At 38.3% G+C, this 21,356-nt stretch overlaps 1 protein-coding gene across 2 annotated transcripts in view; it reads right to left on the bottom strand.

Moving 5' to 3' along the window:
• Nucleotides 1-938: 938 nt before the first annotated feature.
• The window catches only part of CDKL5 (cyclin dependent kinase like 5), a 141,700-nt gene continuing 121,282 nt past the window's right edge, over nt 939-21,356 (bottom strand). Inside the window, exons 15-18 of one of the 2 annotated variants that reach the window (XM_074814712.1) lie at nt 14,522-14,624; nt 10,723-10,845; nt 9,452-9,571; nt 939-8,159 (exon numbers count right to left, since the gene is read on the bottom strand). In XM_074814712.1, the coding sequence (XP_074670813.1) occupies nt 7,773-8,159; nt 9,452-9,571; nt 10,723-10,845; nt 14,522-14,624 (733 nt within the window). In that variant the 3' untranslated portion in view covers nt 939-7,772. The remainder of the gene's footprint in view (nt 8,160-9,451; nt 9,572-10,722; nt 10,846-14,521; nt 14,625-21,356) is intronic. The other variant, XM_074814713.1, reaches the window with a different exon arrangement.

The raw sequence follows: 21,356 nt of genomic DNA on the forward strand, positions 1-21,356 counted from the left end.
CAGGCATTTCAAACACATTTCTGGCTGGGACTGTTGGAATGCTGGACCACTTGTCTTGGTGGAAGTTGAAGTCATTAGCTCAGGCCAGCATTTGCCCTGTTTGGGAGGTGATGGGCGCAGCTCGGTGAGGGCACTGGGCAGCAGCCTGGTCTTGCACCAGCTGTGGCTGCAGCACCCCAGACCAGGCAGCTGGTTCAGAAGGATCTGAGCAGGCTGCAAGTCCTGGCTTTCAGCAAGTCTGCTGCTGGAGCGCAGAGGAAAAGAAGGGAGGCCAAGGAAGAGCCATCCCTGCTCCTCAGTTTGTTTCAACTTACCCTGAAGAATGAGGGACCAGCAGAGACATCTTTGAAGTTTGTAAAGCTGCACACAATGACAACAAAAGTCATGGCCAGGGCACGTTAAAGGGGAACCCATCAGAAACTGTACTGGTGACACCTGAACTGTATAACTGACACCCGGAAGAGTCTCAGCTTACGTGTGGCAGTGCTGAAATGCCAACATGCTACTCAAATGGTGGATTCCCTTCTGCAGCAAAGACAATTCAAGGACTGGAAACTTTCAGGGCCTTTTAATTTCTGGGTAGTGCCTGCTGAGGGGATTGGTGGGTTGATACTGTCCAAAAGAGAGAACAACAGCAGACATTTTTGCCCTGAAAGGAAGAAACTCCCACAATGTGTGCAGTGAGACTACAGGAATGGTGGGCAACAAGGTGCTTCGGACCTGTTTTCTCTGTGCTCCTGTGGCACTGTCAGGCTTGTGGACAGATACAAGTCAGCTTCTCAGGTGGGGTTAGCCAGGGCCTGGCAGCGACCTGGACTGGCAGAGGAGTCCTGGTGTGGTTCTTGCCCCTTCTGCAACTCCGAGCCAAGCTAACATATGGGGAGGTGCTCTGGAGGAGACATGTCAGGAATAAGATCAGCTGTTGAGCAATGCCAGTGTTCTAGTGCAAAATCTGCATTTTTATTAAAGACATATTTTGGAAGGCCCATTCAAAAATACATTGTGCTCAGTAAAAATTAACCATTTCCATGCTGATAATTAAGGTTACCACAGGATTTTTTTTTTTTTTTTAGAATATTTACAGCAACAATAGAAATTGTACAGAAGTTAAGAATGGAATACATGCCCAAAAAAAATTTGGTAAGGTGTACCAACAACATGATACAAAGGGTTGTATACAAACACTTTACAAATGGTTTATTAACTTGCATGAAGTCATCCTTAAATATTCAACACGTTTTAAAATCAATTTGTATTCCAGGATTAAAAAGGTTAACACCACATCACATCCCTTCCACAACAGAAAGCATGGTAGATTTAAAAGTTTGTGCGCTTTAGATTTCTAGTAGCTGTTAAAAAACATCGGGGAATCTTATCCATAAATTTAGAAATTTTGGAAGCCACCTCCCCAGCCTGTTATTTTTGGAATAGTCTGTACTGGCAGATTGTGAAAAGATCACATATTTCTAAACCTCATTCTTCCTTCCTTCTCCCAAATGACACAAATTCAGAATTCAGCATTTCACAGTGGAGATCTAAGCAGTCCTGGACGTCCTTAGCAGATTAACCAGATTTTAAAATGCCTGCATAGAATTTCCAATGAAATTACAGTTTCAGGGAAGATTTTAGCTTATTGTTCCATATAAACCAAACATATATATACATATATGTTACTCCTTTCAATTAGACATATCCTTCAGTAGTATGAGTCTAAGATGTGCACTAGCAAAACCAAAAGTAAGAAGAAAAGGAAAGTTGAGACAGTTACCTACACTTAAAGTTTTGCCTTGTTACTAAATAGTTAAAAGCTCTGCCATTGGATTTATATGTCAAGAGTTTACACCAAGAGGTTCATATCCTACAGGAAACTTGAATAGCGGCTTCCATCTTGTGCTATGAACATGCTTTAACGTTGCTAATGGAAAGCTCTACAACAGCAGTTACTTCACAACGCACTTCTACACCTGTACAATTACGATGCCACCTTGCATTTCTCAGAATGGATCCAGAGAAACAATGCCCTGTGAAAACAGAGACCTGGTGGAACGAAAAGCCTGGTAGGCAGCGTGTTTTGGTGGGGGCACAATGAGGTAAGGTATCTCACCCAGATGAAATGGAAAATTAAAATGAAGAAAATCCTGAGCAAGTCTAAGGATAGCTGTTCGAATAAAACAGCAAATAGGGTGGAGTAGTAGATAAGGCCTCTAACTCCCTGATAATCTGCACTAGAGAAACAACAAAGAACAAGGCAACTGCAATATTTGAGAACCACAGGGGGAAGGGCAAGGGAAGACTGCAAAGCAGTGCAAAGGATGGCATTGGGATTCTAGAGGGAGAGCTCAGATGGCTTGGAGGTTTCAGAAGTCTATCAGATGAAGGCCCATCAAGATTTTATTACTTGGTTGCTAACAGTACCTAGAGGAAGAATCTTTTTAGATGTCTTTTCAAAATTTGGAGTCACTAATAAGCTCAAAACAAACCAACCAAACCTTGACCACATTCTGCAAGAGAGAGGAGGTAGATTGACTTGCAGAGAAGACAAGAGATGTGTAGAGTCACTCTTAGCCTAAGTCACAAATTCCATGTTCAGACTCTTGGGCTGTGCATGTCTTAAGAGTCACTTTTGCCTGGCTGCATATTTTGAGTTATGTTCTGAAAAAGCCTGAGAAGCAATCTGATTTGGTGGAATGAAAGCATCCAAATGTAGCAGGGCTGGTCCTCTCACACTTCTCATGTCTCTTCCACTTAGTTTGGCAAAAGCCAACTTTTGCACCAAAAAACTGGCTGTACACAAGGTATCAAATAAGCATCCAAGCAGAACTTTGAGCAAGTAAAATTCAGACCTAACCATCAGATTTACCTACACTGTCTCATGCAGTAACTGTTAAGACAGTCCACTGAGAGAACAGATGACCTACCACAGCTTTTCTCTTCCAGTTGAAAAAGGATCTTCTATAAAATTTGCTTTAACTTTCATGAAATTTGCTTGATTGCAAAATGAGAAATTGTCAGATTCAGTACATCTGAACCAAGTGATGTGCACAAGCCTTCACTTGCCTGATGAGCTTGAGCATTGATGAACTGTTGCTGTCTGACCCTTTGAAAAAAGAGCCAACATCTAGAAGTTCCAAGCTGTGTTATCTTAAAAGGGTTTACTCAAATCGCTCTCTTTTTAACAAAGGCCAGAAGTTAAATGGCTTTTCTCCTCATTCACTACAAACCCAGTTAATTAATGGTTAATATCATGACACCATTAGAAAGAGCTGTGTAGGGAAAGGCACCTGTTCTTAAAAAGTGTCCTGATTTGAAGGTCATTTAAAACTGGTTAAATAGGGCACATCACCTTTCCAATCATCTTCTGTGACACTCCTGTTTCAAATGGTGGGCCCTCTTACATGAATGACAGCCCAGATGCATGGTTTCTGATATAACCCCATTAGTAGATGTATTATGTATGCTATCTGGAATGGAAAAAATAAACATTCATTGCCACCCCACAATTTGCAGTATATTATATATGGCTATCCTTTTCATACTCTGTGTGACTGGGATTCAAATATTCTCCCAGCTCCACTCTGACAGTGTTCAACACATACAGAATTAATTACATGCAGATATTTTTGAAGCATGTCTCACTACCAAATCATTATAGGACAACAAAAAACTGAAACATGAATAAAAACCCCAAACAATTCTAGAGTTTGGCTCCCCTCAAAAGCATCTGGGTTTTGCCTTAGCTAACACAACAGTGCTTTCAGAGCTATATAACCTGTGTTCCCATTCTTACAAGGGAGGTCTACAACACTGAATTGTTAAGACTACATAGCTTTTTCTGGGTGAACACAGGAGTCTACTCAGCTAATAGCTACAGCAGCTTCTGAAGAAAAAAGAAAAGGTTGGTATGTAGCTTTTTACACTAGTAAGATTCATCTGTTAAGAGACCTAACTGCAATGATAAGGAATGGCTAAAAGCCTATCACAGGACACTGCTTCTTGAAGAATCACTCCAGCTTTGTTCCCAGAAACAAGTTGGTGTAGCAGAAAGGTGACAAGCCTAAGGACAACCTGAGGGTGTCTCGTACGTTTGGAGCGTTGAAGCCTGCTTTAATATTGATCTAAAAGAGCGAGTATCTGTAAATACAGTGGCGTCAGGACCCACACGTTTAGGCAGGCCTGACTTGGTATCAGAAATCAAAGCTTGGTATCAGTCCCAAGCCCTGTGGGATGGGGAATGGTTTAGGAAGAAGGGACTGAATCTGGGATTGCTGACTTCCTCCAAGAACTCTGCCCAGTGCTCCGTGCTGGCGACCTCTCAGAGGAGCAACGAATCTTGGACTGCGATAAATGGAGCAAAAAGCATTAAATAGGGACTGTTCTCTGTGGTCGGGTGTCTGTTCAAAAAAATATGTTGTTCTAGGTTAATACATTTACATGGCAGTTTAAAAGGACAGCTAAACACATATACAATTTCAGTTAAGATGAGCTTAAGGTGCTTCTTTCTCAGTTAAAAAGAGCTCAAGAGCTATAGTAAAAACATATAGACAAGTTTAGGCAGCTTGAGTTCTGCAACATGATTATAATTAATTTCTGAAACTTAGTTTCTTTTCTATTCACATCATTAATGATGCCATAAGGCAAAACAGATTGCTGAAGAATAAAATGCAGTTTAACTAAGATACTGTATACTAAGTAAATCTACAGAACATGTAGCACAAGACCCACAGACCAGTGAAGCTCACACTTACAAAATAGTTTGCTCTGTAAATCTCTTCCCCTTTATTGAGCCAGCAAATCTCAGTCACTATAATAAGACTCCTTTGGAAGCCTCGGCAAAATTACATTAGCAATATTCTACATATTGGGAAGTTAGGCAAGGTTAAAAATACACAATTTATCCCAGCACCAGCTGGCCAAGCTGCTGGAATTTCTTTCCAACAGAAGGAAGAAAATACTACATACATTCAACACAATTTAGTATTCAACTGAAATCTACTACAGCTTGTTGAATTTGGGAAGAAAATGCAGTATGTAGAAACAACTTTCTGTAAATACGGGCCACCAAATACTTGAACATTCCTTGGGTCACCCTTGAAGCTTTGCTAACTACTTTAAACAGCTATATGTACAGTCAGAGATTACCCTGATTTAACTTAAAGGGTACTGAGAAAAAAAATACTTTGGAAACATTTTTCCCTGCTAGAAATCAGAACAGCCACATACAGCCCAGAATCATCATTCCCAGCATGAAGCTCTTACCAGCAGGCTAAAAGTCTTGCAGAGGCAAAAGGATACATATCCATGAAGTACAGAAGAGCCTAGTCTGAACGCTCCCTTGGAGACATTCAAACTGTACTGCTTAGAGCCCCACTCTTGGACACTGCTTTTGTGAGGGATTTCAGTGGCATCAGCCCATTCCAAAGCAGGATTAACAGGCCTAACCTAGCTGTGACCAACTGGTGAATCCAAAAGGGATTGCTAAAATATGCTGCTAAACTCTAATAGTGATGACTAGGAAATATCACAACGTCTTTCCTGGATGCCTGCTGAATTTACCAAAAACTGAATACCCTTTCATGTCTACTCTATTTATATATGCTATATATATGATATATCAACACAGTATATATCATATATATCTAGACATCATATATATCTATAGAAAATCACATGCACATTTCTTGCAGGTAATTGACAAAGAAAGAATTCTTATTTTGTAATTTTTAGCCCTGGACAAACCTGATGTAACATCCTTCCATATTGTACCTTCTGACAAAGATTTTTAGAGTAGTGGTGCCAAATTTGCCATTGTTAGAACTTTGGTATGACTCGAGAGGCACTGAACAACATGTCCAGTTTGCATTGTTATCCAAGTAGGAAGTTTAGCTCTTACTGCCTGTCCGCTTCTGTTAACTACATCTATGGCTAAATCATCGAATTTACATTCCAGTTAATCTCTTTTTGGAAAAGACAACGTGTTTGCAAGTACAGGTGTGTTATGAGGACAGCATCTAGAAAACAAAGTATGCTGCAGAATAATGAGGGAGTTGAACTAAGGTGTTTAAAAAGGAAAGATTGTATTGTTCTGACACTACAGGCCTGACTCTCCTCTTATTGCACAAAGTTTAGACTGGCATAACTCTTGACTCCTACTGGCTCACCTTTGATTTAGTTTACCGGTAGCAACAGAGGAATCAGGTTGTGTATTTACTACACTCGACATTCACCAACGTAAAGGCAGTTTTAACAATGTTGTACAGGAGACTGGAACCCAAGATCTAGTATTTTGCTGAGACTGGTAACTGAACTGTGTACAGGAATATTCGGATAGCAAGACCTAAGGAGAAATTAAGCTGCATGGCAACCTTCTCCCTCAATATTCAAATATCAGATTTGTAGCTTTAAATACATCCTGAAATATAAGAAAAAGTGCAAGAGTAGTTTAAATTTAAATACAGTGTTTATCTTATTAGTTAATAGATTGCTAAACAAGATGTAAAATACACATATGCATAAAAGCTTATACCATGATCTGCAGTGCCATGCTATGCCTAAGTGTCAAAGTTTGGCATTTCACTTGCAATTCATGCTATGTTTCTTTGGTTTTCACCCCTGCTATTAAGTGGAAGAGCACCTGCTTTAGCTTGTAGTCATGGGGCACTTTATCTCTTTAGAGAAAACAAAAATTTGGTACTGGGGCTCTGTGCTCTTGATGCAGATGCAGAAATCCCATTAATATTACTAGGAAAGCTAAGGACACAGGGGAGAACATACCACATTTAGATTACTGTACAGTTCTGCAGTCTCTTACATTTAGCCAATACTTCCAACAAAGTAGCCCATAATAAAGTTTGGAATTGAATGTTGTCTTTTGTTTGTTACCAATAATGCCTATAATACTGGGCTCTCATAGCTGAGCAAGATTCATACTGTTACAGTCACGTTTATATCCACATTCAACTTCCTTTTATTAGAAGTATAATACTGCACTTTATATCACAAATGTATAAAAATATGGCAGATAGTGTCATAACAATACTTTTCTTTTAAATGAGTATATTTAAAAAACAGACAGTTATTTTCCATTTATATATATATTTATATATAGAATAAAATACTCCTGATGCAATATATAAATGTTACTGTTAGTTTTTTATAGAAACTACTGTAGCTGTTGCACTGCTTCACAATGTTCCAAACAGCTCAAAATAACTTTACATTATAACATAAAAGATATGATTATAACAGTACGATATTAGGTCATCATAAATAAATATTACAAATCCTATCAAATATGGAAGTTTAAAAAACAAATTTAAGACATACAATTTAACTTTAAACCCTTAACAGGGATACACTTCTATCACATAAACCCTACTGTTTTAACTAGGCAGCAAAAAATGTAGTAAGGGCATAGGTCTAGACATGAATGTTTTCACCCTTATAAGTGCCAATACATACCAGAAGTCTCCCAGCTTTCAGACAGAGATGTGCACTAAGCTGGAATGTAAATGAGAGAAAATGGCAATGCATTTTTCTCCCTGACCGGCACACTCTGCCTGGCATCCAGCGACATTTCTGATGACCGGTAATTCCTAATTCAACTTGTCTTACTGTATAATCCCTGACTCTCACTGTGGTGCCAAATGGCATAGCTCCACATGTACATATTGCACACCTTTATAAAGCTGAAAATGCAGTCTTACCATCACCAGAACCACCACCACTCCCCTACACTGACCTCCACCTGAACTGGCCTATTTTCTGGAGTGCAATTACAAGGCTGTCTCTTTTAAATCATTCAGATTTGGCATTCGCGATCGGTTTGTTCGGTTATACGTGTGCCCGTTCTGTCCGCTCTTGGAAGGCAGCTGGTCGGAGTAGGGAGGCCCATCGCTCGCGCTCCTGTTTACCGGGGAGACGTGCCAGGTAGGTTCCAGCTGGCTTGGTATCTGCAGCGTCGGCCTGCTTTTCGGCTGAGGCTCTTGCCGCACGTTGCTGCTGCCACTGCTGGAGCTTTGACTCATGGGGTGAATCCGCACTTCAGAGAAAGAAGCTTTGGCTGGCTGACTTGGTAAGGGCTGGAAGCGAGGCTCGGCAGGGACAGGATGATTTGAAGAGGAGAGGTGTAAGAGCTTTCGAAGAGATTTTAATGGCTGGCTCTGAAAGATACACAGAAAAAACACCTGACCTTCTGCTCTCCATCATATCAGACCTCCTATAACAAAACTGTTGTATCCTAAACTGAACATCTTGAACTTCACTGTTAATTTGTATTCATATGCAATATTTCATTCCAAGCTACGACTACACACCTGAGAAAATGTCTTCTCATTATGATTCAATCTATTAGCTACCTGAAAAGGTGGAACCTTTTCTAGATCAGAAAAAAAAAATTGTTCCCATCATTTATTTTAACTTTGCTTCCTATGAAAACAGAGGAATAGACAATTGCATTAGCTGTCCATCTGTCACTACTCCTGCTATTAACTTTAGAACTTCAGCCACATTTTATGGGGCACAGATATCAGAAATACAAAATTCCTAAAATTTTGTGAACATCAATTAGGGGTTAGAGAGAGTCTTGAGTAATCATCTGCACTGAAATAAGGGCTGGCAGAACTCAGCAGTTAGATATTTTGTTTGCTGGCAGCTGGGTGATAAGCTGCTCTAGTCCCTCACAGCTTCCTTAACTGGTGAGCAGGCTGAAGGAAAATGGAGACATGGGGTTACTGAAATGGGTAGCAAGAGCCTGGGGAAGTCTGAATACACAGAGTGGCATGAAAACAGCCTCATTAAAATCCACAGCTCACAGAGCAACTTGCTTCTTCAAACACTGCAGCTGCAATGAACCCTCTTCAGTTTTCAATGTTGTAACAGCAACAGAGCACGGCACTGAAGCTCCCTCCTAAATCCTGCCCCCCAAGCTGGTTTTAGAACTGGAGAAAATAAAGGTGCATTAGTGCAGTGCTATGCTCCAATAATGTAGTCTGCTTACACCGCAGTCTGTGCCAGCTGAGGCACAGCCGCACTGTAACGTGATCATGATGCTCTGGTGACCCCACCAAGTATCAAACTATGTCAAGTAGCAGCATGCCCTCAGGATTCACCATTCCTTGCAGAGCTAACTGGAAGGCTTTTCTACAGCACTGCATAGCTACCGTAGACATGCCCTGAAGTGTTGCTTGCCTCTAATGCAAAAACATAACCAGTATTTCGAAAGGCTCAAAGACTGACACAGGGACATTTAGTCTCTCTTCTTTTCCTTGTCATTCATGTCTAGATTTTCAAAGCATTATGCAGGATTGTGGGCATAGAGTTTTTTTACCTCCAATGAGTGGGGAATGGGAAGGTTGGGAAATAATGTCAAATGCAATTTTTCTATTCACCAGAGAAAGAGCTGTCAAGATACCTCAGTGATGTTAAAATACAGGGAACTGATAATGCCACTTACATGAGGCTGGATTTCTGTCATCTTCTCAGGATGCCAATCCTTCTGCCTGCTGCTCTGGTGATTAGAAGAATGAATGGCTTTCTGTAACGCCAAGAGATCTTGACCATCACTGCTAGGCATCTGCAACAAAATATTAGATACCGGTCTCCTAATATATTCTTAAGAACACCTGTAAATCATTTTCCCCAGTTAATTACAGAACACAAGTGAAGCCCATTACTGCAGCAGAATTACAATGACCTTTCAACATTTTTCCCCGTAGTAAGAGCAAGTGGCTGTGGATATCATGCAGATTTGCTACACCCTTAGCCCTTAAAGCATTCGCATGCTGTTAGTGTTATTTGCTGTAAGAGAGAGCAGTTAAACAAGGCTTCAAAAAATAAAATAAAATAAAAAATTGTTGAGCCTCATCTTCATTTAAAAAGCATTCCATACTGCAGTTAAGACCATGGATCAGTTCCATAAATTTGCTCCTGAGTGAATCAGACCAAAGTCTCTCTAAATGGATGTCTGGCTGATTTTGTCATCACAAACCCAAGAGCTTTTCCTTTCTCCAACTTTCTCCTCCACAAATATCCCAAATGAAAGCAAAAATTAAGAACAGCCCCTCCCCCCCGCTGAAAATCTAACAAAATTTATGGCAGAAGGATAATTTAAAATTTATATAGAGTTTAAGTTTAATTAAAATTTATGTAGAGTTTTATCTCATTTAAAGAGTTCTAAGCATAAAAAGGACACTTAAAATGTAACCTATGCTTAATAGAAGCTGTCTTTTATCATGAATGATCAGGACAAACAAAAATACAGCAGATGCATGAGCTAAAATTTAGTTTTCAGATAACCTGTTGTTAATATTTGATTAATTAAGTTTAATATATAAAGGAGCAGTTTGCATAAAAAGATGTATTTCCAATATAGCTATAAGACAGACCACGTTATTTTTTTTCCCGATTGAAACAGAATGAGACAGTTTAATTTTAAACATACATGATTTCACAACTATTTTCATCCTTTAGTTTTAGTCCCAGGGCTCATTCTTTCTGAAACTGCGTATGTTACATTTCCAGTACATTAAATACAAAAAAAATATTTTTTGGCACGACCTATTTCAACAGAACTGCAAATTTTACTTAAATTTATCGAACTGGCCCAAGATACTTAACTGGCATGAAGAGAAAGTGATCCCATGAAAATAAAACACATGCTGCTGTAGTCAGTAAAACAAGTTTACTGGAGCATTTTACAGTGTTACTGTACTTAAAAATTAATACCATGGGTAGAGTGACTACAGGAAGCTTTTTCAAAGAAGAACTATGCTTTAAATTATTCTTTGAATTAAAAAGAGGAAAGAGGGATTTCTTGATGCTTGGATTCTCCCCGTTGGTTGAGTCTGTCTGCAATATAAGATACAAAAACTAAATGCATAGCATTTCAATTCAGGAGATCTGTCCTTAGTGTATTAATTCTTTTTCTTTTCCTTTTTTAAAAAAAAATTCCAACAATATATGGTATCAATCCTACAATTTGCTTTGGGAAAATACAATAGTGATTGAATGACAAAAGCATATAGAACAAATTCAAGGAACTCAATGCATATAAAGCATGTAAAAAGAGATCAGTACACCTATTCTTATATCCATGTTCATTAGGAATGCAGAGTGTGTTTCAAAGCCTTTTGGAAACAACTGGTAGGTCTTGTTGACTTTACTGAGCTTTGGATCAAATCCTATAGTTTGGCAACAATTTGTCACTTATGATAATGACCTAAAGCAGTATGACATTTCTTATTTTTATATAAATAAAATATCAAAGATACACTAACAATAACAGCAATTGGTTTCAGAATGAGCAGTTGATAGCTACCTCTAGATGAAATAAAAGTATTCTATTTTTAAACTGTAAAAGGAGCTAGGGCTCCAAGATGAATCATTTCAGTTCTGACAAAAATATGCCGTCAAGAACCTCATGTATAACTGCAAGGGCACTGGCTGTTTTATTCTAATTTCGTAACACAACTGAAGAGCGTACCAGTGGATGCACAAACAACAAACAGAACTATCAAGTATTAAAATTATGAACCGGACTATTTCTCCCCTACTCAGGTACAAACAAGCATAAAACACCTATGCTGTGTCTAGCATTATTCTGCCTACCGAAAGAAAACTTTATAATAAAATATAATGATTACATGACTACAGAGAATGATGGGTGCACTACCAAAAGTGAGGGTTTTCAAACAGCTGTCTCAATTTCTAGAGTCCATCCAAATCAATGAAAGAAAGAGTCACTAATTAGCATAGCTTGTTTAGGAACTTTATGGTCAGAAGAATTTCCTGTTTCAAGTTCAGTAAATTAAAAAGGAATCAAAGCATCACTAGGAGAAATGCTCACCTGCAACTGCTTTTTCCAAAGCAGATAATTTCTTCAGACCCTTCGCTTACAATATGTGCCAAAATCTGCAAAACTCAGGCTCCTCTGAAGATAGTGCCTATTGACACTGTGCACAACTCTCATGGATATCAAATTGTTTGGTGGCAGATAACAGAAAGAACTGTGACTCTAGTGATCCTCACAACCTTTTGCTATGTTACTAAAAGACTCCAAACAAGATGAAAATGAGGATAGGAACAGCTCTGCAAAAACAGTATTGCCAAGAATTCCCGTAGCAGACAGTAACAATTACTGTCCCATGAGGAACTGCACCTGGAGAACTCTAGGGAGACTGATTAATGGGAATAACTCTGCAGGAGGAAGTATCAGGAATTGGGATCACTTCTGGGCTATTAGAGACTTTGAGAATGACATTATTAAGGAGATGTCTTCAATACAATTTCAGGTATCTTTTATGACTCTTATGACGATCATCAGCAAAATGAGACTTGCCAAAGGATATCAGAAGTAAATAGTAGCTAGCTATGATGTGCTTCTCAGCATTGTGACAGTTCTCAGGTCTAGTTTGTTATTTGCTGCAGAAAGTCAGCATACATAAGTGGAATTTCATACTTCTAGAACTCTAAAAGAATTATAAGCATCAGAAAAAAATTGGGTAGTCACAAGGTATCTGCTAGATTTTTAATATGAATTCATAGAAAACATTATTCATATAGTTGGAGCTAATATTACAGTGCTGTTCACAGCTTTTGCTACTGAAGTCAAACTTGGTGCTGAACTGAAGGCAATAATTTTGTTTGTGCTGGAAGATCCTAATGAACAACCCAATGTTCGTTAGGTAGATGTGCTCAGCTAACAGACAAAGAACAGTGTTTGAACCAGACACTTGTACACATACCGGCAGGTACAGTCTACCTCTAGATACTGTCCTGTTAAACAGCTGTAAGTAGAAATGAAAATAAGTTTTTCAGTCTCTGCTTGGGTCCAAATATTAAGTTGATGTCATCAAGTTTCCAGCTGAGGATGCAAGATTTTGATCACTATCTTATTTCACTAATTTATTCATATTCCTGTGAGATACTAGCTCTAACTAGCCACACCTCTCTCTCTCTCTCTCCCCCCCTCCCCTCTACCCCTCTTTGTAAGAATGAGAAGAAACAGGAGTAAGGCTTATATATAAATCTGTCCTGTCTTGTAATCAATGATGTTTTTGGTAGCTATAGATCAAGGTACTTGCAATTTACATGTTCTGGAAAGTGCCAGATCTTGAGATGCAACAGAGTCCAGTCTATATTTCCTTCACACGGTTTAATCTAGAAGTAGTTGATATACCATTGATCAGCTGTGCTTTTAAAGTGCTCCTTGCCACCACGTGTGAGTGGCTGGAATCAGAGCAGACTAGAACAGTGCAAATTTAACACCTTTTTTTTTTTTGAAAATGCATCACTGGAACCAATGGCCTTAGGTGTGCTATCCTTTCATGGACATTTTGCTATCAAATAATTCCAGAGTTATAATCTAGACTTTTTGGTCAGTTGTGTAATGCAAATGATTGGTTTTGAACTGCGTACAGGTATCAGGATGAACAAGTTCAGAAGGAGAGGTAGATGCCACTGCTCTAAAACCTGCCCAGCAGGAAGGCAAGGTGCATTTTTGAGTGCTAGTTAACACACACATGCACATGTTCCATACAGTTCAAAGAAACTAAAAAAAAGCTTGATAGTCACTCCTCCCCCTCAATTTTCAACAGATCATCCCTCCATCAACAACCAGAGTCACTCCACCTCACTGTGTGACAGTACATATTTTGATTTAGTTACCCCCCTTCACCAGGAGTGAGCATGATTTACTCCATTCTGAGAACCTTCAAAACTATAACCGCAGTTACACTTACAGAAACGTTGCAACTTTATGTAAATGAAATTTAAAGTATTTTACTGTTTCCAGAACTGTTATTTGAGAATGAGACAAGATGATGTTTAGGTTACTTCCGTTCTCAGGGAGATTTTCATTATAAAACTGTGAAATGTTAACATACTGATGCTCTCTGATAAAAGAAAGTTCTTTCTCCCTCCCAAAAAACTACATGAAAATGTAAAAACATATAAAAGATATCAAAGGCTTGCACTGAATAACAAAAGCCACGATCCTCTCCCCCAGCAAAACATAAAACATTAAGAATAGTTAAGACACATCATCCTTATTCCAGCCACGGGGTACAGCAAGAAGGCTGTTATCAAGACTCTGCCATGAAAAAAACCAGAAAGAATTCTCATTTATAACAGTTTGATCTCCTCGTAATGGGTGTCTGAAATTATTCAAGTTCCAAAGACACACAATAATGCTTTTGCTATTCTTGGAACGCTATCGCCATATCCTGCAAAAGAATTTGCCGCAACATCAGCTTAAAACTTGCATCGAAACTGGCTCTCAGTGGGTCTGAATGAAAACAAAGAGGCACAGGACTAATAGATGAAGAAATATTTGAAAAGGATGATAAATAAACCCTGAACAGGAAAGGAATTTGACTTTCATATTGTCAAGACAGAAAATAAAAGAACAAATAGATACACGCAGGCATGATCACAAATACAAAGGTACTGTACTAATCTAGCACATTAACATGGCATAATTCAAACCTGATAAACACATTTTCTGTTAGAAATACTGTATACTTACAGTTTGAGATTTCTTCTTTTTCTTTTTTATTGCCCTGAAAAAACCTTGCTTTTCTTTCTCCTTGAGCTGTTCTGAGTGACTGTTAAGGTTTTCAGGACTTTTCCTAAACATGAAATAAGGCATTGTAAGAGAGATTTTAAGGCATTGTAAGACAGATTTTATTTTGATATTATGTAAATTCTGTGTAATGAGATCTGATGCCAAAGAATGCAAATTATTGATTAAAGCAAAAAGATTCTTAATGTTTTAGCATTCATTGGTTCAAGGGTTACTTAGAAATACCGGATAAATAGTCTTATTAAGTGGGATAGGAGGAACACAGGGTAAACTGATTAGTTCAAACCAGTAAATAGTTATTTAGGGACTAGGAAAGCATGCATGTCTTTTTTTTTTTTTTTTTTTAAGCCAGAATTTAATATTCAAACCAAAATATCACACACAAGGTCTTTTAGAAAAATGAAAATCATATCTGAGAGAACATACAAATGGTGATGAGGTATAAAAGCACCATGAGGTCCAGTTTATCCATTGCTTGCTGGAGAGCCAGGAGTTTCAAAGTTCGCCAGAGAGAACCAATTTCAATCGAACTTCCTGACCTTTGCTGACATGGATCCAAATTTATCATCAGGGAAGCTGGGGATCTACGGTTGTCCATTTCAACTTAAAAACTTCAGTTAGTTTGTTATGCGTGGGTGAGACAGTGCTGGCAAAAGAAGATGACCCGAAAGTGGAACAGGTGACTTGCCTGAATACCGAATATCCACCTTTTAGCTTGTCTACACAGCTGACTTAACTACAGCTGATAAATAACATGTTACTTTAAGTATACACATGTATGTAAAGTACTGATACGGTGTAGAAAGATGGTTTACGTAGGACATTGGTGATACATAACTGAATGCAGTTCTAGTGCCCTTTAAAATAATTTGAAAATTGGAAACGGTGCAGGAAAATGTCACAGAAATAAATTCAGATAGAAAGAATGGTCTACGTTAAAGGAGTCAGAGATTTCAATCTCTTTAGTATGTTAAAAACCACAGCCAAACCAGCCCCAATATTTAGTTTCCTTGATTGCGGCGCACAAGTACTTATCCAGGAAGGAATTACAGACTACTAGAAAGATCTTTAAAGTAAAGGGCAAAGACATAATAAGAACAGGTAGGTGGACAATGAAGCCAGAGAAGTCATATTAGAAATAAGGCACTGATTTTAACAATAAGAATCATTAACCACCAGAACAAACTCCTTAGTGAAGAAGTGGATTTCTCATCTTTGACATTTCAAATCAGAACCTCAATACTCTTCTGGGAGACACACATTAGTCAGGAATGCTACCAGACCTGGATTCCAGAGAACAGACAACACTTAATGGCAACTAACATACAGAAAATCATACTGGGTGATTTCAGTCCTTTTTCACTCTTCAGCTGTATGAAAACAAAAATGAAATTATTCCATTGCCTTGATGGAAAACCTAAAGGAAAGCCACCATTCTAAGAGCTCTGAACGACAAACAGGAGCAGCTTTTCTTGGAGTAACTGTAATGTAGCAACACTTAGCTGTCTACTATAGTTATCACTGGCTTCTAATTCTGGCTTTAAATGCTATGCTATCAGCTGGTGATTCAGCTGCTACTACATGCCAAGCTGACATTTTTTTCCAAGCAAATGTGAAACACATAATTGGGATAGGAATCACTGGGGTCATCCTCCTTATCGATAAGAGTATCTTTACTCTGACAGGTGGTTTGATCAGCTTCTCAATTTCAACACAAAACCACCTCAAGCTCAAAATGCTACCTGGTTCCAAATATAAATGCATGCTGTGTGTAAACACTGTAATAAAGTGCAATTGTTGAGTAAGAGAATGGGCGTAGAGGAAAGATTCACAGGCAGAGAGTATGGTGGAAATTTTCCTAATTTAGATTTTCTGGAACTTACATCTAGATCCAGGAACACAACAACATAGAATTAACGTGAGAATTACAACGCTACAGGAAAAATCTCTAGTTTAATATAATTATTAGATTTATAACACACCTTTTAAATATACCAGATTGCTAAAGATTCTTGTTTCTGTCATGTCCCTGTATTTGATACCACTACGTAACAGCAGTAAGGCAGTCTTGTATTTAATCACTTAAAGCACCAAGGAGAAAGCCCAGGAGTAAAGACTACTGACAGCTTTACAGATTTGGTGAACTCATGAGACTGACTTAACACAGACAAAACACCTACTGTTTACATGATTTTTACTTTATTTGTTAGAAAAGTTGGAGGAAAGCATGCACCCCAAGTGTCCTGCTTGTACTCTGAAATTCATGTGAACAGGGCTGAGAATCTTCTGAGCCTTTCCCTAAAGCAGCTACTGGGCATCCACATCTGCAAACATACCCCAAAGCACAGCCTCAGTGCAAATTACCACCCCAGCAACTATGTTGTCTGCTGAGGAACCAGCGTCAGATCATAAGGAAGTCCCCATGTGGTTACTCTACATTGTCCTTTCAAATATTTCAATGTCTTTCTGTTTCTTTTCTGTTCCAACACCCATTCCAAAATAGAGACACTGTATTTTTAAAGGTGAACTTAATCTTCAGAATAAAGCTTGGGACGATTTTTGCCGTACTTTTACATGGAGATTCACTCAAGTGTGATTCTTTTCTTTGGCCCAGTGAACCCGGATGAGACAACTGCTCCCTACAGCAGATGAGCAGACAGGAGGGAAATTAAATTCTGCACCATCATTTCCTTTTTATGACTCCAGTGACCAGACAGAGAAGGAAAATAAGGGGCTGAGAACTCTGCTCTTTTTCAATTGCCGCTTACCCAAAAGCCAGTGGCTTTACACCAACTGGTTTATGTCATTAACTCCTATGACTCATATTGCAGTACAGTTGTCTGAAAAAGCATTGACCTTGAAAAGCGACTGCTTCAAAACACATGCTCATTATGTGAAGAGAGTGAACATATATAGCATTATAGCAGGAAGCTTCAACACCAGGATTCTGAACTGGGTAAAAATAGAGCAGAACATTTTGATCTATGAGATGAAACACTGGGATATTTTAGGCATCCCAAAAAATGATTTTCAGACAATGGACAGTACCAGAAGAAATTAAGTTTATCAGAAAAAATGGCATAGTCACTTAACATGAAACTCTTACAATAAATAACTGCAAGTATCTTGGTATTTTGCATGAAGTTTCAGCTCTTGAAAGCAAACAGTTACACCAGAATCTGTTATGCAGGTCTCTCTTACTAGCAAGTAAGACTAGCCCTAGAGAAGAGCCCCCAAACAGAGAGCTCACCCTCAAGCAGAAACCAAAGGCAAAACATGCTGTTATTTGTTGTTTTATCTTTGTGTGCCTTTTGCATGCTTAGGACATACAAATGTAGATCACATCGGTTATTCTGGTCTGAGATGCTTGGAAAAGGCATAGGTATGAACAGAAATTCTGTGATTAGCATTTATTGCCCTTGGCAGGAAGGTATCCAACTTCGTGCAGTTACAATGAGGTGTAGCAACAAACATGCATGGGGCAAGCAAGTTGATGTGCTTTAATATTAACTAAAAAGAATAAATAGGAAGCATGCTGCATTCATACTGCCATAGATAGATTTGTATTGCAGACAGCTCTTTTTGGGAGGCAATTCCTCATGCTTGTTGCAGTTATTTTTCAGCAACCCTAATCTCAGCAGGCAGCCTGGCTTGGAAATCCTCTTTAACTGCCAGTACACAGCTCCCTTTACTGAACTTTACTCGCAATTACACAAGGAAGATTTTTATCCAATGGAGGAGTTACTGAAACGTCTGAAGTTGTCTTCAGAAGACAAATGAACAAGCACCAATTCGCCAGGTTAGCTTTTGGTTTTGCTTAAAGTAAAACCCTTGGCAGTTATACAGTTACCATAAATGAAGGCAAGAACATGACAGAAACTAATGACACACCTCAAATAGATGGTTTACTTAAGGGAAGAATCTCAGTCCCACAAGCTGAAGCCCATAGTATAACTTCATGGTCTAAAAGCCTGGCATTGAAAGCTTAAAAATCAAAGATCAAATCTGAACTTTGCTTGGAGCTCCATTTTTTTTTTTTTTTTTCACGTGGAAAGGAGGATTAATTAACTGGAATAAACCCCAGATCTGCTCTCTTACATACAGAATACCACCCAGAAGCCACTAAAGCTACTAGATCACCTAAGGTTATGTCATCACTAAAAAAAGTATACATATAAATGTATATACACACACATACCTTTTACACTCCCCCGCCCCTGCCCCCCCCCCCGCCTCCTGCCCTGGTCTGGTTCAACAATTAGTAACCAGAAAAATTTGGAAGTGGTTGGTTTTGTAAACTTACAAAGTGTATACTTCCTTAGGCTTATTTTTTGGACAGAATATTGATGACTACAAATTCTGGAAAGCTTCCTTGCAAATAATATTAGACTGCATCATCTAATTTTTAATACAAAACAAAAAACTAATGACAGGGGAAGGGTCACAGAAGAGGTACTGATTACTAGAAAGCACTGGTAGGAAGGCTCAGATGTTGCCAAATAGATGAATAAAAGCAAACATACTGGATGACAATGCATGTGCGAAAGTCTTGTGGGAACGCTATAAGGAGGGTGAACATCTTCAAGTTATGCAGAGCAGATTCCTAAAGCCTAAACCAGTGTAACACACACAGGTGATTTTTAAGCTTGCAAGTTACAAATTTGAAATTTCCTGTTATTTTTTACAAATTCAAGAATTCTGCAAATGACCTGGGAAGTACTTACAATACAGCAACAGTTGTACTGCAGACACAGCTGAACAAGCTTTAAACCAGCTTGCTCAGATACTGGCAACCTTTTCATTTCAGGAACATTAAGTGTGACTACATTGTTACACTAATACTAAAACAGAGATATTATAGCCAGACATGTCATGTCTGTATCATTTTCGAGTCTTGAAAAGTATTGACAGATAGATAATTGTAAGCCTTTGACACTCCTAAGAGTAGGATGTTCTATTTTTATTCATTTCTTGAATGACAGGGAGAGTTAGTTTGTGTTTATACGTATAATATGCATATAAAAATAATAATATTATAGATATTTCTACTTTTTATTATTTTTGCAGGAAGGTACAACATATGCTAGAGAAGGTATGACAAGCTGTTTGTCATAGAATGAATACATTTATGTGGACATAAAAGGTCTAAAACAATAAAGCTTTCCAGAAGTCCCCAAATATCTTGTAAGCAATCAATGCAAACACTTCCAGTGTTGAGAGAATGTACTGCATGTTGGACTTTATTCCAAAGATGTATTTAGAACTATAACAACGGTAAAGATAACTCAGGCCAACATTTTAGCACACTGGCAGAACAAGGTTAAACATCTTGCCTATACCTATTGATTTTGCTCAGCTCAAGACAAAGCCCATGCAAGTGAAAGAGAATAAAACATTTACTCCTGTATCAAGAAGGAAAAGTTCAAGGTCATTTACAGGAAAGTAAACTCTGGCAAAGAAAAGATTTTTCTAGAAGGATGAAAAATTTGCCTTTTCAAATCCAGTTGTCTAAAGTTCAGAAATGATCTAGCAATTTAAGAGTAAAACCTGATGACAAAAGTCGAGTTTATAACATCTTTATTTTAAAGAGGCAGGACAGTGGGGACAGAGTGAAGAAATGCACACAAAGACAAGGGAACATCTGTGACAATTCAGTCTAGCAAACATTCACAAAATCTTTCACAGAAGAAAGGCAACACAGAGCAATAGTATGAGAGAAGCAATATTTTACAGTAGTGGCAAGTCCAGGTGGAATACATGTCACTCATAATTTGAGATGAATTGTTACGTGTGTCAGTCAAACATCAAATATTTACTTCATCATAAAATTGATGTAAGCAGAATCACATTCCATTAGAGCTTTCAAGATTTTCATAAGCATTTACACAACTTCTATACAGAAAATCAAGTAGAGGAACATAGACTCTACATCACTCAGGAATCTGATTAAGCTGCATTTATGGCACAGAACAATTTTGCAACAACATTAGACCATTGCCAGGACAACTTGCACAGAGTTAACATGTAGAGCTGGGCAGGAAACATTTCAGGAAAACAGGGAGTAGGAAAAGCAAAGAGAAAGAGAAACGCATGCCAAAATAGCAGTAACTTGGTGTTGCTGGCACTGCCATTCCTCCCATTTCGTAAGAAGAAATGCTTATTCTTCTGTGGGTTCTTCTCTCAAAGGAGCTGTTCCACTTTGTGAAAATATCTAAGTACATTAATTGGAGCAAGAACTTAAATCTAACTGTCTCAAAGTTAATGAAGGGCCTTACTCACTAGGCCATATTCAGCATCTCTGTGGTCCTTTCACTATTTCAACAAGATGAAACAGCTTCAAGAGAATATATTGAGGGAAACAGAGAACATGCTCCAGAACAACTTCTACCTTCTGGTTCAGGGCGTTCACTTGTTAGATCTAAGATCTTGGTTCAAGCCTCTGGTTTAAATAACAAAGAACAAAGGCCCTGCACTTGAGTTTCTCACATTCCAAAAAATACTACTGACCCCAGAATATTTGTTATTTTGAGTGTATCTCTGGTTTTGACTGGCAATTCCATCCTGGAGCTGAAGAATCTTCCCAATAAAAGGTTAGTAGATATCAGTCTGTTCCTTTGAAAAGTTTTGGTTTCCATAATTTGGCATTGTAAGCAAAAAAAATACTTAGTCAAAAAATTCCCAACCAGCTCTAATAACATATGCTATTATTTCAGATCAGAGTTAAAATAACATTACATGTTTCTTTGCAGTGACCACGTAATAAAAGGTAATATATTGC

Source organism: Strix aluco, chromosome 2, assembly GCF_031877795.1.
Source record: "Strix aluco isolate bStrAlu1 chromosome 2, bStrAlu1.hap1, whole genome shotgun sequence".
In the NCBI taxonomy this organism is placed as follows: domain Eukaryota; kingdom Metazoa; phylum Chordata; class Aves; order Strigiformes; family Strigidae; genus Strix; species Strix aluco.